Genomic DNA, 18,046 nt, shown 5'->3' with positions numbered 1-18,046 from the left:
CGCTCAGCCCGTGACGAGCTAGTGCCGGTGATTCCACTGTGTTGCCAGGGCGACGCTGACGAGCGCTCGGGACACACGTCACAGTGGAGCTGTGCGTGTGTGTGTCTATGAGAGCCATTAAGATATCAAACAATAGCCCATTTATCAATGACAGCACAGCTGTGCCAACACAGTTCTGGAGTCGTCTTGTCCAGTTTGATTCATGTAATAATGAATGATATGATGCAGTTGCAAAAACATTACATTTACCTTAACTGCTCTCCTTTTTTATGTCTATATTATCTCTTGAGTGGTTCAAGAGATCATGAGAATTAAGTAAATTTATGACCGCTGTAACACTCTGTATCTCTCCCAAAGAAATGCACTTTGCCCAACTAAGACAATTACTATGCTGGTCTAAAATGTGTGTGTGTGTGTGTGTGTGTGTATGTTTGTCTGTGTGTGTGTGTGTGTGTGTGTGTGTGTTTGTCTGTTTTGTGTGTGTGTGTGTGTGTGTGTGTGTGTGTGTGTGTGTGTGTGTGTGTGTGTATTACAGATATTACAGAGTTTTTTTTTTTTTTGTGTGTGTTTATGGCTGCTGTAAACATCAGAGGGTCTGAAAGCTGAAAAATGCTGCCTTCATAGGCAGTATATCTAGATAGTATAGGCAACAAGACACATCCAGTCTATTAAAGTGTCTGGTCGGATTTTGAAGCCAGCACAGATTTGCTGTTTGTGGAACCCCACAATCCTAAGGTATTTTTTGATCTTATGACTATTTTCTGTTGAGAAATAAGCAATGTAGTCACAAAATATTTGCTTAGTCTAAAGTTCACTTGAACTTGCTCTAGATCATTAGACATGACATGCCTTGGAGGCCTGTGTAAAAAACAGAAACAGGTACACTGTAAAATATTTCCACCCACCTCAACTTAAAAAAGTTCAGTTGTTGTCACAGGTGTTGCCGATAACAAGGGTTTCTGAACTGTGCATATATGTTTAAGTGCAATCAAATTGGCTGTACAAATTATTTTAACTTAAATTATATTAAAATGACCTAAAAAAAAATCATGTTGAATCTGGTATATCTTAAAAAAAAGACAGGGTCAGACATATATTAATTTATATAGGGTAAAATGGGGGAAGATGCCCCCCTTTAAGAACAATGTGGATTTACTTTTAAATTATAACATTTAGATAAAAGTTTAGCATGTTCCGGATGATGATGCCAGTGTGTTATTGTTTTATTTTAAATATTTTTAATAAAAAAATACAAATATAACACTAGTAACAACATGGGGCCTTCTGTGCCAATTCTGGGGGTAAAGTCATCTTACCCCAAGGGTCTTTTATATATATATATATATATATATATATATATATATATATATATATATATATATATATATATATATATATAGGCACAAATAGGTACAGAAACTTTGATATTTAGCCTAACATAATTTCATAGATCACTTTTGGTGTGTATATATCACTATGCTGTATGTGTGTGTGCTATGGTTACTTCCTCAGGCAAACAAACGTAACTTGTTCTGTTTAGTGGCAGGGTGAAAATACTGGTTCTTACTAATTTTTGTAATAACTAAAACGTTTACAGACTAGAGCATCATTTGTAACGTATTTTAAAGGGCCTCACCCTTCCCTGTGAGACAGTATTATTGTGTAATATTTTCACCAGGCTTTGGAAGCAAGCACACTGAGATGTTCAGAAAAAGACGATATAAAAATGAAATTGTATATTGTTAGGTTCAGGTAGGTCATATTCCTTACCGTGCTGTGTTCAACAGCTTGCCAGGGCTTATGAGGGAGGTGAGTAGACCACAAAAAAACAAAAAACAAAAAAACAAGCAGTGACGTGGGGGAAGGGGAGGAGACTGGTGAGGAGGGGGTTAACATTAGGAGTAAATACTACGGACTGTGGAGGCGCTTGGACCACTGGTGCTTTGGATATCACTGGAGACAGCGCAGACACTGAACTACCCAAAGGCTTTTGTCCAGAGTCCTTGCCAAAACGATGCACGCCTCGCCTTAAGAACGAGGAAGCATCCGATATTTAATAGGTAAGTTACAGGAAGAAGGAGAAATTTGTGAATAGGTTTTCGGCCTTTCTAGATCGGCGTTTTGATTTAACTTAAAAGGCAGATTAAAACCTGGATAACCTTCACAGACTGCAATAAACTGAAACATAAAAAGTTGCGACTGGAGTATTAGCGTAGTTTTTGTTACACTCGATATTAGTGCTTCATATGGATTTTCAACGCACGAAAAGGAAACATTCAATAACACTGACAGTGCCTTATTTTAATCCTATTTTATAGCCTTTCACGGCAATCGCCCATCTTACTCTGCCACTACACAGAATATAAACTGACACATGCTTCAGAGAGCCTCACGTTGATAAGGAAGGAAAGATAAAGTGCTCATGGTGGCATATTTTGTTCGAGATAGAATACCCGGCTGTTTATTTAATCATTACAGTCGCTATCTGAGATCTGACCAGCGGCACGCGTCAAGCGCGGCTCTCGCGTCACCGCTCAATATCGAGGACTGGACATCTCAATCACCAACATGACGGATGGACCGAGACAAAGAGGCAGCGCAGTCCCGAGCACCAGCGAGGATGCAGCCGCAGACACAGGGAAAGCCGCTGGACAGTCATCAGTCGCGTTGAAGAAGGAGATTGGTCTCGTCAGTGCTTGTGGCATTATTGTCGGTGAGTGTTCAGTTGCTCCTTTAAATATATTTTTCAGAGGGGTTTTAAACGGTTGTAGGCCTATGCTCAAGCATGCTCTTGATGCTGAATGGAACTGAAATCTTGCACTCTGCTTCTTTCTTACACACATACTAATCAGTCCTCTGAAATAGAAAATAGGTCATTTACGTTGGGCAAATCAAAAACATATATGAATGAATATATAGTAGGCCTATATAGAGCATCCACATGGAGTAGCCAATGATAAGGGTTTTTTTATGGCCACTAATTAAATTTCATCTCATAACGAATGTCAATTTTAATATTTTAAATGTTAATCTTAGTTTGTACACAATAATGTTGTTGTTATTCTAAAAATATTTATGGTCATTATGTTTAACTGTTAAGGTCTGATTATTTTTTATTCATCGTAATCAGTATTGGTCATACAAAAACTATAGATCTTGTAGTTAAATATTTCATACAATGTAATGATAACAAATAACATTTGTTACAAATGCATTTAAAAGAAGAATATTATTTACTCAAAATATAAAATGTGCAGTATGCATTAACAAGGCTGTGAGCAGATTTGGGAACTTACGATTGGCAGAATCACTGCTACTGTCACTATGGACTTCTGCAAGATAGGCATGTGCTTCTTTAGCTTTTCATTCAGAATAGAACATTATGATTTAAAAACAAACAGAACAAGAATTTTAAACAAAAATGCATCTGCCATGCATTTCAGAATAGAACATTATGATTTAAAGACATAAACGGGACAAGAATTTTAAACAAAAATGCATCTGCCAAATTGGTGCTATTCACTTTCTCTTCTGTCAGCGGTAAAGAAATCAGGTCTGTGGTAGAGAAAACGCAAAGTGAGGTGGAAGCAAAGACAGGAAACGTGACTGAATTTTTGTTAAATTGTCATGTTGGTTATTGCTGAGTATGTTGCAGAGCTATTCTCATTTATTGCTTTAGGCAGCATTAAGCTATAAAAATATATTTGATGTAATGATAACAGTTAATGAAAAGTAAAACCCACCCAAGATAATCCCAACCCACATTTTAACTGCAGCTATATGATAATCCTCTTCAGAAATCTTGATCAGGTCAGGTCACACATTCACATGCTCTCTGTCGCCCCACGTGAACATCATTATCAGGTGATTGTCATTTCGGATCACTCAAAGCTTTCATCAAGCCTTTGTTGTCTGTGTGCTTCATTACATTTATCAGAAAACTTTATAACTGCTGCCATTCTCATCCTTATCTTCACCTTCAATGTGATACCGAACTCTCATTTACCTGGAAAAGAAGCATGGACCTGAAAGTGAACATTTTGTGGATTTTGAGTTGCTTAGCCCCAGTTTTTGATGTTGATTTTGCTGGATTATTAGATTGGAAACAAGTTTTAGAAGAGGAGAGGTTGACAGATCTTTTGTAGGTGAATGAAAGAGAAAGAGATTGTGAAATGCTTCAGATATCAAAGTGCAAGCTGGCCTCAAATGTTACAATGAAATGCTTTTGGATTGGTTGGAGAACATCATGTATTAAGATGGTTACAAGCTTGCAAAGTTTTATGTGTGTCAAACTAGATGTAAGCAGTCAGCAACTTAAGTTCTCAAGTTCTTGATCTGATACAGTCACAATTAAAGGTTGGTAAGCTGATTAAAATGAAATGAAAGAAAATGAAAGAAAATCAAGAGGACAGTTGAGAGGGATTCGCCTCAGCAAGCATGTTTGCAAGAGTAATAAATACCAAAGTACCAGTATTGTACATCACTGCACAATAAATGAGCCATGTCTCTGCACAATGATTGACATAAATATGATAAGCTGATAGCAAAGAGTGAACTCACTTTAAGGTAAGTCAGTTCACTGCGGACACTTTGGCGCCACGCCCCACTGTGCAGCTATAGTGCACGTTGGTCAGGGGTGGCCAATGTCGTTCCTGGAGAGCCACAGTCCTGCAGAGTTCAGCTCCATCCCTATCAAACACACCTGAACCAGCTTATCAAGATCTAAGTGTTACTACAAGTTTTTATGAAGGTTGGAGCAAAACTCTGCAGGACTGTGGCTCTCCAGGACCGACTTTGGCCACCTCTGATGTAGGCACTAACCAAATCAATGTCACTATCTCAAATCAATACAAAACACAGGTAATTTGCATGCATGTTGTACAGTAAAAAGCCAGATGAACTGAAAGGCATGACTTTAGTGTAGTGTTTGACAAGGCTTAGCACAGTATTATTAGATCAGTGTGAGAAGATTGACAAACTAGAATTTCAAATCAGGGATTGCTGCTGTTGCCTGTGATGTTTGTGTGGTGATCACTCACTAGGGAAGCAAAAGGATGCAGTATGAACAGGAAATCCATCTGCGTTTTTTCCCACTTGAGTCAGCAATAGTTCTCAATCTACAAGTGTGCACAATGATCTATCAGCCCCTTTAAGGATCCCAGCTTAAAACATGTTGATGTCCACATTTCACAGCTATTTTCCATATAGTCTAACAATACTCCAGCTGGCTGATCAAGAAACCAGAATCAATCCCTACAAGCTTTGGCAATAGTAAAAAATACCTCTGATTGTGAAGTTGTGTAACTTGTACTTTGAGGTCATGGGATACGCTGAAGTTTGTGATAATCATATCTTGACAGAGCTTTTTCATACCGGAGCTTAAAAGAGAGAACTGAAGAGGGAGAACAACCAAAGACAGAAGCTGAATGATCATGTCTATTCATGAAGGTTTATGGATATTCTTTTAGATCAGATTATTCTGCATATAAATCGTGACGGCAGTGACTGCAGAGAAGAAGTCATCTGATTACTTGTTTACAGTGGCTATGTTTAGCAGACACGCTTTATCATGATTGCAGTGACAATCCCACAGGAAAACCAAGACTAGTTGCCTTACTCAAGGGCACAGAGGTAATAGCACAGAAATTCTCCAACTCACGCATACCTGAATTTCCACATTTTTATGTGTGACATAAGTATCTAAATACTTTCTGGGGCCAATATATTTATCACAAACAGCCATGGATCACATAGTAAGTGCAAACACTGTTATACAGCTAGACAAATACACACTCCCCCATATATTTGCTGTGTGTACTCACTCCATTAGTCACACTGAATACTAACTCAGCAAATTCCAGTTTCCTCTCTGTGAACTGTTCTCACCACCTGCTTTCTCTCTCTTGGTTCTCCATTCTCCTTCCTTCTCTCTTTTTCTCAGCCTCACTGACATTTTCATTTCCTTTTGATTTATACACTGTTCTGCTTTTCTTAAGGATTTTTTTCTTTGTCACTGTTAGGTCTCATTTATCGCAACATTTCCTGAAGTGTGTCACACTGTCATCTTATCATGCCTTCCTATTAATTTTAGGGTGCATACATGTAGGGAAGTAATTTAGGGATGCATAAAATTAGGGAAGCAGCATATTGTATATTTATCAGCCAAAATGGGGAATCTATTCAGATTCAGATCACCATCTAGCACCAATTTAAAAAGATAGTGATAGATTAGGACAGAAATGTAATCATTTAAGTACTATCTCTTGAAGAATGTTTTATCTTTAAGTGCACGTTGGAGTGAATAATAGTTATTATAGTTTTGTGTACTATTGCGTTTTAATTTACTTTTTTCAAATACAAAGTAATATAGATTTATAATATGGATCATAACACAAAAATAAGTATTGACTTTTCAAAATATGTATCCCTAATGCATTCCTACAAATCTAAAATCTCTTTAAATCCTTACTCAAAATAAAGTCTGTTCCATTCAAATGGCTTTTAAATTGGAGCACTTTATCAGATTCATCCAGACATCCATTTTTGGAGTTCATGGTGATGATTGAAAGCTTATATAGTGACATAAGCAGCTTCACTTTTTTCACACCTGAATCCACTTCACTCATTTTGTCCTGCTGTCCTACATTAACTTCCATTTCTAATACCTAAGCTCTCGGTTTTCTCTTTTACAGGTAATATTATTGGCTCTGGAATCTTCGTCAGCCCAAAGGGAGTGTTGGAAAATGCCAGTTCAGTGGGCCTGGCCCTCATTGTATGGATAATCACAGGCATTATAACAGCAATCGGAGCACTCTGCTATGCTGAGCTGGGTGTTACTATTCCCAAATCTGGAGGCGACTACTCTTATGTCAAGGACATCTTTGGAGGGCTGGCAGGGTAAGTAGGTGACTTACTATTAGTAATGCAAACCTTAGTGTGAAGGGAATTTTAACATGATTTATTATTTTGAGGAACGCATTGTAACATCTGTGTGTGTTTTTATGCTACAGGTTTTTGCGGTTGTGGATTGCTGTGTTGGTGATCTACCCCACTAACCAGGCGGTTATTGCTCTCACCTTCTCCAACTACGTCCTGCAGCCTCTGTTCCCCACCTGCTTCCCCCCAGAGAATGGTCTGCGTCTGCTCGCTGCCATCTGCTTGTGTGAGTACCAGAAGGAGAAACATTGTCCTAGTATTTAGGGATTTTAGGGATTTTGACAGGTATATTGAGGCCTCCATTTAGAATTTAAGGCCAAGCTTAGCAAGCGTTGTCAATTCCTAGTCAACTATCCTGGTAATGCAAATACAGTAAGTCTTTTCATATTATGGCTTGATATTAAAATTCTATATTAGTTTGTGTAATAAAAAATTGTCAATAATTTTAAAAATGCAATAAGTAAATTAAAAACAAAAATCACATTTAAGGGAGGATGTGGCTTGGACGTGAAAATATGTTAAGGTTATCTGAATGTTTTAAAAACTGATAAGATGAAAAACTTGCAGATGAAAAATGCAGGTCCAACTTTGCATTTTTGAAAACACTGTTTTATGTTGTTTACCTCACAGATGCAACAACAACAATCTGCTTGTGATTCACTTGCTAACACTTGTATATTTTAGACATTTTTCTCTGATAGCGCATGCACTCAAAGTTGCCAGGAACTTTAACACAGCCTCTTATGTTTGACCATGAGGTCAAATCACACTCAAGCAAAAAAAAACATTTTAAGCCAGGGCTAGAGAAACAGAGTTTTGGGACTGACAGAAAGAGAGAGATGGATTAATGTGTGACTGAAGAAGGCTGAGGGGAGTGGACAGAAAGGTTGTGGGAAAAAGTACGGAGGATAGAGAGGGATGAGAGTGAAAGAGAGAAGGATGTGTGAAGATGAATGGAATGATGTTTTCAAGGCGTCAAGAAGCCTTGAGCATGGGCTTTCTACAAATTTCACGCTGGAGCTACAAATACCTCATGCTGTATGTAGACAGACAAACAACAGACATCCTAGGAAAAAGAGAGAGGTCAACAGAAGATATAAGGTGAGACTTCACCTTGTTTTTAAAATAAGTGTATTAAGTTTCAATTTAAGACTAGCCTTAACAGCCGTTTAGTTGGTTCAGTTATGTATTAGATTTAAAAACTGTTCATAACTTTTGTCCTTTTATGAATCTGAGTCAGAATTATCTATTTAACTTTTGGCTTGTAAACCAGTACAAGCTGTTTGTCCAGTTTGTAGGGTAACAGAGCTGATCCAGCATTCACTGTGTACTTTTAAGGCTCTTAAGGAAGGGGGACTATATCACAATCAAAATGTGCTTCTGATTGGATGAAGTTGAAAAGGTTTTTTTTTTAATTAACCAGATGTTCTCAAGCAGCTCTAAAGCATTTTTCTTCTTATTTAGTTTTGCCTTTGTTTTGTTTAGAGAACGGCAGGAAGTGAGTGAAAGGGCAAAAGTGGACACTATGGCACAGTTTTAGAGAATGTCCCTGCTCTTGAACCCTACTGCTTTATACCTCTTTACTACCTTTATGCCTTTTGTTCTAGAACCAGTACAGCAATTCTGAGAAAAGTATGTCTGTAAGTGTGTGCATGGCTCTCTTTCAAACGCTGCCAAATAGGCAGCATTTTAAGGGAACATAGGCACACTCTTGACACAAACACTACTCTAAAAAGTAGTCTACCATTTAAGACACCTTTTGGCCAAAAACTGGCAGCATTGCATTTATATTTTTCAGAGAAGACAATCCAAAAATGCAATTGTTGTGTCCCAAATGGCATACTATGCTATTCCATTTGCTACATAAGGAAAGCTGTGACAGTGTATAAAGTGCCCAACATTTCACACTTCATTTTTTGGTTAATTAAGTGCATCAAGTTATTTTCATCATCAAGGCACTTTTTCTTTTTGGAATTTTCAGTGTAAACACACTATTTCTACTAAAAAAAATGCCATAGAATAGTGCATTAGTTCAGTGGGTATAGAAAAGAATCACCCCCCTTTAAAATAATCACATTTTGTTGATTTTATGCCTGAAATGAAGATGGACACAATTTTTGTTTTATACAGCTGTACTCAGTGCATCTTAAAACATCCAAGTGAAAGATATCACACCAACATGCCATAAAAAAATAACTGAATCACTGTTGAGTTGGAAAAACAATCACCCCCTTGTGTCAGTATTTTGTTGAAGCGCCTTTGACTTTAATTACACACCCTTTAGTCTGTTGGGATATGTCTCTATTAACTTTGCACATCTAGACTTTGTCCACTCTTCTTTGCAGAACTGCTCAAGTTCAGTTAAATCTGATGGTGTCCGTTTGTGGACTGCAGTCTTCAAGTCATTCCACAGATTTTCAATGGGGTTTAAGTCTGGGATCTTACTAGGCCATGCAAGGACATTCACCCCTTTCTCCTTTTATCTCACTGTGTGGTCAGTTTTGCTGGGTGCTTTGGGTCATTGTCATATTGGAAGGTAAACATTCTTCCCATTAACAACTTTCTCAAGAATCCTGACAAGTGCTCTGCTGCAGAGAAACACCCCATAACAGGATATGACCATATTATCACCATGCTTTACTGTAGCAATGGTGTTATTTGGATGCTGAGCTATATTGGATTTCCACCAGACATCATTTGGTGTTGAGGCCAAATAATTACATTTTAGTCTCATCTGCCTTATAATCTTCTAGGTGCATTTTGACAAAGCTCATTCGTGACTGCATGTGTTTTAGTCTCATCTGCCTTATTTTTTTCTTTGAACCCTCCCATACAAGCCACATTTGTGGACCGTTTGTGTTATTGTTGTCACATGCACACAATGACCACTCTTTTGCTCCTGCAAGTTGCTGTAGGCCTCTTGGTAGCCTCTCCCACCAGATTCCTTCTAGCTCTTTTATCCAGTTTGGAGCGAATTCCTGATCCAAGGAGGGTCTGGTTCAAATGCCTTTGTGTGCCATTGAGAAGACGATTAGCTTAACCTGATTGAGTTTACAAGTCATATTTAGGAGGGGGGTGATCCTTTTTCCTGACATCTTGGTGTTTCTTAACACTTAACACAATCTTAACACTGTAAGTGGACCTCAGAGAACAGTACAAAATAATAAAAAAGGCAGTTCATGTCCCCTTAAATGTAATATTAGTGAGTCATTAAATTTTGTAAAATACTAAAAAAGTTCAATATACCTAAAAACTGACTATTTTACCCATATATTTATGTGTGCTACTGTATGTATTTTTATCATATCCAGTATCACATGGTTAGCTTAGCAACATGCTAACTGAAACAAGTTGTGAAACAAACGTTGCGTGAGATGTGCTATTTGTGTTCCGGATCAATCCATTTTATGTTGGGATGATGCCTATGTAGACAGTAAAGAGCAAGAAAGAATCCACTAAGGTTTAAAACAGAGCTCATGAGTGTATTTTTCTCAACAGGCTGTTGAATTATGAGAAAAGTTGTTTAGCACATGTTTGTACTTGCATCAAATCCAGGATATCAAGGTGATAAACATGTTAAATTAGTAACTCTGACCTGTGTGTGTGTGTGTGTGTGTGTGTGACCTCCACTGTAAGTAGCTTATTGTAGTAAGAGTGCTGCTGTCATAGGAATGTTTCTGCATGCTTGCATTAGTAAGGTATACTATGTACTGCAGATTTCACTACCTTAATTTTGTAAGGAAACACTCTATAACTCTCTTCATCCTGTCTCTGCTTATTTTTCTTTTACCGAAAGAGTTTCACAAACACCACCTTCTAAGACGTCCTCACCAGTCCATTTCCCAGAATGCATGGCCCTTATCTCAAGAATCGACTGGGCTCAGTTAAAGACACGTCATTGCTCTGTACAGTCAGGCAGTGTTCCTTTTACACAGAGATAAGACATAAGGATTACACCTCCTCGCCCAAAGCTTTGTAGTATTTGGTTTGACTGTGTTCCCTTCACGCTGCATTAGGCAGGGTGTCACTTTGCATTGTCAAACTGTTTATGTCCCATTAGCCACAAACAATAATTATCAAGGAGTTTGTGTAATAAAATACACCCCCTCCACTTTACGTAATGTCAGCGACTGTCATGACTAGATACTGTTACAGGTCTAAGCAGTTTGACACTGAATGAGAGCCAAGAATTTAAACTGTGTTTGGCCACTTTACACAGACAATCTCAATTCATGCCCAGTTCACACTAGTTTTGTACGTAATTGCTCTATTGATAGTTTAATAAAATATACATAGCATAATCAGTCTGATTTAACTACCTGTTGCAGTGGGTGATTCAAATTATTTCTTGTCTACAAGTACATGAATAGCATGTAAAAGAACTCTGAAGTGCAAATCATGAAGCAGCATTTTTGCTTGTCTTGCAAGTTCTCCAAAGTGCAAAGACTCAAAGTTTACTTGAACGCTCAGGGTTCTTGCGTCCCTCTGATTTTATAACCAAATATGTCAGTCACATGCTATCAGAAGACTGTGCATGTGACCATGTCATTTAGCACATTAACTTTATCAGCAGAACTTTAAATAAGTGTAAAAATGTATATGAATATATGAGAAAACATATTTTACATGCTCTAACTGGTTACTTTTTTGTCCTAATTTTACTCACCTTTTAAAAAAAAAGAAAAGAAAAGGTACAAATATTCCATGTAATCTCTTTAAAATCATGAGGTAAAAAAATCACTGCTTGAAAGTTTTCCAGTAGAATGATGCTATCAATGCCTCAATCATAGATTTGAAAAATGAATACATATACTGAGTTGGTTTGAATGAAAACATCTGCCAAATCAATAAATGTTAAGGTAAAATTTCCTATTATAATTATTTTGCACTGACTTTAACCATATTGCACCTGTCTATCTGTCTCAGGTGTTGCAGTTCATTCCAATGTTTATTTAGAATAAAAAGGTCTATTCTGAGTTTATCATTTGTGTGTCTGATTAATTCCTCATAGCTGAAAGCATTATTTTATAATCCTTTGGCATTTTAGACTGCTCAAACTGCATGGCGCCAGTAATCTCACCAAAGGCTCATAATGTGTGTGTGTGTGACCAGCCTTGTAACCTCAATGTCTTTGTGTTTCAGTGCTGCTGACTTGGGTGAATTGCGCTAGTGTGCGCTGGGCAACACGAGTACAGGATGTCTTCACTGCAGGGAAACTTCTGGCCCTCATTCTTATCATCATCATGGGCATCGTACAAATCTGCAAGGGTAGGCACCATATGTCTACGTATGTGTGTGCTTGTAATATATTACTGGCTATTCAAGAAGGTCTGTGCTAAATAACAGAGTGTGTGTGTGTGTGTGTGTGCATTTGAAGAAGTGTGTTAAGCGTGGCTCCCCGTTCTCTTGGGCATGTTGCTTCATTTCCAGTAGCTCTGTAAAAAATCTCCAGAAAAACTAAAAGCACAGCACTTCACCTCTCTGTCTCATTGTCTCAGCAGAACTCACTGGGTTGGAACCTCTAATAAAGAATAACACTGATAATGCAGCTTTCACAGCTGATGTGTCAGAAAGGATTCAATAATGATCACACTGCTGACAGCCTGTTAGCTCAGACACTGACCTGATGAAATTAGAGTGACAGATGTGATTCCACGCATTATTGCTAAAAAAAACTGGATTTGGGTTAGTTGGCACTGGCTGCTTTTTAATGTGGGGTGTTCAGGGTCACATATGCTCTCAGAGAGAGTTCAGAGAGTACATGTGACCCAAAGACCTGACCCTAGAAATGTGGTATTAATACTATGGCTTAGGGAACAAAAAGACAAAAAATCCAGCCCAAACCAGTTTAAAAGTTGTAGTTGTATTTTGGAAAATGATAGCTTGTTTTTCTACTGGTTCAAGCTGGTTTTGGGTGGATTATTAGCTGTCAAAGATGGAAGTTCATAACCAACTAGCAAATAAATGAGGCATTTTATAACAAATTTCCCTTTTAATATTTGGTCATTATTGTTCCCTTTCTTCTTTCTCCAGGCGAGTATTACTGGTTGGAGCCGGCCAATGCTTTCGAGCCTTTTCAAGACTATGATGTCGGTCTGATCGCTTTAGCATTTCTACAGGGATCCTTCGCCTACGGTGGCTGGAATTTCCTAAATTATGTCACAGAGGAACTTGTCGACCCATATGTGTAAGCCAATTCTCATCTTATTAAAGGGATAGTTCACCCAAAAATTATAATTCTGTCATACATTTACTTCCATTTACTTGGTTGCCATTGACTTCCATAGTAGGAAAAAAATACTATGGAAGTCAATGGCAACCACCAACTGTTTGATTACCAGCAGTATTCAAAATATCTTCTTTTATGTTCAACATAAGAAAGCAACTCATACAGGTTTGGAACGACATGAGGGTGAGTAAATGATGACAGAATTTTCATTTTTGGGTGAACTATCCTTTAAGAGCTTACAATAATTTAATACTGTGTTCTCAATATTTAATTAGTGTTAATAAGATATGCATCATACTTCCTTTGACTGAACTCTTGATTTTTATTTTTCCAAACAGGAACCTTCCCCGTGCTATCTTCATCTCCATTCCCCTCGTGACCTTTGTGTACGTTTTTGCTAACATTGCTTACGTCACTGCCATGAGCCCTCAGGAGCTGCTGGCTTCTAATGCTGTAGCTGTGGTGAGTGACCTGTGTCCATTCTTAGCACTCAGACACTACTAGACTGCAAACCGAACATTGGTTTTGCTTCATGCAGGAAATTCTTTGACATATCTACCAAAGTATCAATATTTAAAGTTCTATGATTGATACTTGGATTGATACTCTTGATGCCTGCCAGTATACCATTCAAACAGATATATCAGACTCCAGAATCTCCTGCACTCTATTCTAATGACTTTCTGAATGAAACAGCACAGATATATGGATATGATAATGCATGTATTCGACCAACGTTATTTTTTTCCTCTGCTTGTCTCTCTTTTTTCTCTCCTTCACCACTCTGTTGCTCTCTCCCAGACGTTTGGTGAGAAGCTGTTGGGAGTGATGTCATGGATCATGCCCATTTCTGTGGCCTTGTCCACATTTGGGGGGGTCAACGGCTCCCTCTTCACCTCCTCTCGGTCAGTCCCTCCATCCATTCATTCATCCATCCATCCATGCATCATTCACAGACAAGATTAAACTATCTGTCTATCTATCTATCTATCTATCTATCTATCTATCTATCTGTCTGTCTGTCTGTCTGTCTGTCTATACTCCCTTCTAGTGAATATATTGGCATCCTAAATAACAGTGTTTTGGGTTGTTCAGGTTGTTCTTCGCGGGTGCACGTGAAGGTCATCTACCTAGCTTACTGGCTATGATTCATGTGAAGCGCTGCACCCCAATTCCAGCCCTACTCTTCACTGTGAGTATTATATATATACCCACCTCTCCCTCTTCTTACTTTTGTTGAGCTTGAATTGACTTCACGATGTGACATCAAACACTCTCTCTTGCTCTCTTGCAGTGCATCTCAACACTTCTGATGCTATGCACCAGTGACATGTACACACTCATCAACTATGTGGGTTTCATCAACTACCTCTTCTACGGTGTCACTGTTGCGGGGCAGATTGTACTGCGGGTTAAACAACCTGACATGCACCGGCCAATTAAAGTAAGTGCTGTGAATTACTGAAACCTGAACCAAAAATCAATATCAGTTTTTGCTCAGTGATCTTAATGTGATTGTTCAGTGTGATTCTGTCTATACGTCCCATATAAGCTGAAAAAGTAAGAAATTTTTCCTTCTGACTGCTAACGTTACTTCTGCTACTCACAGATCAGTCTGGTGTGGCCTGTCATCTACCTGCTGTTCTGGGCCTTCCTGCTGATCTTCTCTCTGTACTCGGAGCCTGTGGTGTGTGGCATTGGCTTGGCCATCATGCTTACTGGAGTCCCTGTCTATTTCTTGGCTGTGTACTGGGACAACAAACCCCAGTGCATCAATACATTTGTTGGTAAGTTGAACACAATGATGTTCAAAGATGTGTTAAGTTTAACAATAACATCACTATATTATGTCTAATGAGAAACTATGTACCTCATCACACTCAAGTAATTAATACTTTTATACAGCAAGGATCTATTAAACTGATCGCAAGTGACTGGTTTTGAACTTTCTGTTCTTTAAAAAAATCTTGAAAAAAGGTGTTACATGAACTGAATTCCTTTCTTTGTGTTTTCAGGCAAGATGACATACCTGGGTCAGAAGTTTTGTGTAGTGGTCTACCCTATGGAGGATGAGAAGAAAAACGAGGAGTCTGGAGAAGAGATCGAACTGAAGGAGCAGTCGGTTCCACTGTCAGCAGAGGATGAGCAGACACCAAAATCAGCTGACTGCTGAACAGACATGTGGAGACGCACTCATTCACTCACATACAGGCAGCCAGAAATCAAACTCAGATTTTTCACATACCTCTATATTTAGGCTTTTCATAAAGAGGGGGATGCACAGAGTAATGAACAGAGACTAGCTGCTCCACAGGTCATGTGGTTCTGCTTTAGTGGTCTTTAACAACGTTATCCGTTATCTCTAGTTGCCTCCATTCTCTAGTTATCTCTAGTTATCTCCATTGGCTGTGCAACAGAATTACAACATTAAAATGTGGGATGACATAAAGATCTAGAATGTATTACTTATAAACACTGGTTTGGAACGGTCTGCAATTTTTACAATTACCTTTCTGAAACATTATTTTCTATGAGAAACAGAGAATTAGAATTCCGTTTAGTTTATGCTAAAAATGCCAAAAGACATCATGGCTTCACCAGAGATGGCAGGGTTTATTTTATTTATTTATTTATTATTGAGTACATTCTAATGTTCTAATTCTCACCCCCTCTTTTTTACATTTTTTTTTATTTCTGTCCCAACACTCCCAAGAGTAAAGTTTTTTTTTTTTTTTTTTTTTTTTTTACAAGCCAAAGCTGTATTTTATTTTTTTACATTTTCTCATTTCAAGTGTATTTCATCACACCAAAACACTCAGAAGCTTTTCTGTTTATATATTTTGATTCCTATTCTAATCATATTGCTTTGTAATTATGAAATTGTTTTTGTTCTTTTATATTTTATTTTCTCTTTTCTCTTTCCAGAAGGAAAGCTCTGGGACCTTCTTTTTAATCATCATATTTTTTAAGGCATATAAAAGAACCTGTTGTGGTGGTTCAGAGTAGTTTTCTACCAGGTTACTCTGGTACTGATACAATTTAAGCTCTTTAAGTTATGATCGCTGTTAAAGAGTATTCTCTTTCTGATATTTTTGAGGATAAAACGTGTTCAAGGAAAACTTAAAGATTCCATTGTGAAATTAAGTGTTGCAATGGCATCTTCATTCTGTGTGGACTTTAAACAGAATATGTATACGGATGCACATTCATAACCTGGAAGTTCGCTTTCACGCAGTTTAATTATTTCACAAGTATATAGACAAAAATATATTCAAAATTACAGAGCGTTTGGTTATATATGGAAAAAAGAAAAACAATAGTGGCGCAAAGCCTGTGTCTGTGATGTGGCTGAGAGCCTGTGAGAATGTCAGAATTTTGGTCCTGTCATTTTTTTATGTGAATATTCAAAAACTTGAAATCAGTTATGTCAGAAGAGCTCGTTAAATTAGTCTTAAGCACAATATTTTATAATTGTGTAGATGGACTGCAGATGTTAATATAGGTGCAATACAAGGGACTAGAATCAATCAATCAAGCTAACAAACATAGTCCGGATGATTACATTAAGAGACTAAATAACTGAATTATACACCAAAATGGAGAGCCTTAAAGAGTATTAATTAAAAAAAAAAATAGACTTAAAAATATATTTGTGTAAGTAAATAATATATGCTCAGTTCGAGAATACATGATTAAAGTGTTCAGTATGTATGTCACTTGTCCATTCAAGCGTGTAAGGCTTTTTAGTGGTCACAGGGTCTTTTCATTGTGCCTCTGTGTTGATGTCACACCCACTTGTGAAGACTATGGAAAAGTGCCGATTGTTCATTGTTTTTATTATTATTATTGCAGATCTGTAGTGTGTAAGTACTGTATAAAAAGCAATATACAGTATATCGTTGTAATTCATTGCACATCCATTTTGCATGAGCTTAATCCCCCACATTCCTTAGAGACTATGATATCAAATCTATAATCTTCTCACTTACACAATAATCACTGCCTTTTGGTTCCTCTGTCCTAGTCAGGCAGCGACGAGGCCCGTTATCATCCATTATTCAACTGACTGTGTAAACTTTGTATGTATCGTCAAAGGTGCAGAGCATCTTTGGTTGTTGTACTGCTACTCCTGAGCTGTGCCTCAGTATCCAGAACTGCCTAATGTGTGCTAAACACAAACACTATGTGTATTTATATGGAAGCTGTGACTCTGATTGTGCTGCAGTATTAGGCTTTCCTATCCACACACACACACTTATCATACAGGTGATACCAAAATCTCAATTCTGTCACATATTTGATTGTCACATTAGTAAGAAATGATTGATGTTAATATTTTGAATGACCTCACAATTATATAAAAATCAATAAGAGAATGATTTTTATAGATTATATTAAGAAATGTACAGTCTAAAAAACATAAAGCTCAAATTACCACTTACACATAACTGGGGGTGAACGGTTTGTACCAGAGTCTTCTTGTTTACTATATGTTTTGTATTTGTTTGAACAGTATATATTAAACGACAAATAAATCTATATGCTGAACCAGGGAAGACTTGTTTATTTTTAGGCTGACATAAAAAACTACAACACTGCCACCTACTGCAAATCAGGAGAATGGCAGACTATGGTTACCTCGTTCAATAGTTCACAGCTGTCACAACTAGTTTGGGGTATTTATTTATATTGGCTCATTTTGAAATAATTTTGTTCAAAGTTTAATTGTTTTATGGGACTTCACAACTAAATTGCATGTCTGCAAAATGTAGTAACATACCCAAAACATAACTCGTGCTCCAAAACCTCACCAAAATGAAAAGTTTTGTCATTGTGTGAGCCATTCTGGTCAAAATCCTTAGATGTTTTTTGGCAGACAAC

General features: G+C 37.6%; 1 protein-coding gene across 4 annotated transcripts; it reads left to right on the top strand.

The window, feature by feature from the left end:
- The first annotated feature begins 598 nt into the window (after positions 1-598).
- On the top strand, positions 599-17,717 carry LOC109060068 (large neutral amino acids transporter small subunit 2-like). Of its 4 annotated transcripts, none has more exons than XM_042759820.1 (12): positions 599-735; positions 2,479-2,713; positions 6,693-6,897; positions 7,011-7,162; positions 12,079-12,204; positions 12,970-13,123; positions 13,504-13,627; positions 13,967-14,070; positions 14,261-14,357; positions 14,460-14,609; positions 14,775-14,952; positions 15,181-17,717. In XM_042759820.1, the coding sequence occupies exons 2-12, from the start codon at positions 2,569-2,571 to the stop codon at positions 15,336-15,338; spliced, it is 1,593 nt and encodes a 530-aa protein (XP_042615754.1). In that variant the 5' UTR covers positions 599-735; positions 2,479-2,568; the 3' UTR covers positions 15,339-17,717. The 4 variants fall into 4 exon arrangements, with proteins under 4 accessions (XP_042615754.1, XP_042615753.1, XP_042615751.1 ...); XM_042759819.1 differs by lacking the exon at positions 599-735 and adding an exon at positions 1,902-2,060 and having other exon boundaries at positions 2,319-2,713; XM_042759817.1 differs by lacking the exon at positions 599-735 and adding an exon at positions 1,903-2,060.
- Positions 17,718-18,046: the final 329 nt, after the last annotated feature.

The sequence above is a fragment of the Cyprinus carpio genome, chromosome A7 (assembly GCF_018340385.1).
Source record: "Cyprinus carpio isolate SPL01 chromosome A7, ASM1834038v1, whole genome shotgun sequence".
In the NCBI taxonomy this organism is placed as follows: Eukaryota; Metazoa; Chordata; class Actinopteri; order Cypriniformes; family Cyprinidae; genus Cyprinus; species Cyprinus carpio.
Note: the sequence above shows the minus strand (reverse complement) of the source record. Positions and strands in the feature narration are given on the sequence as shown.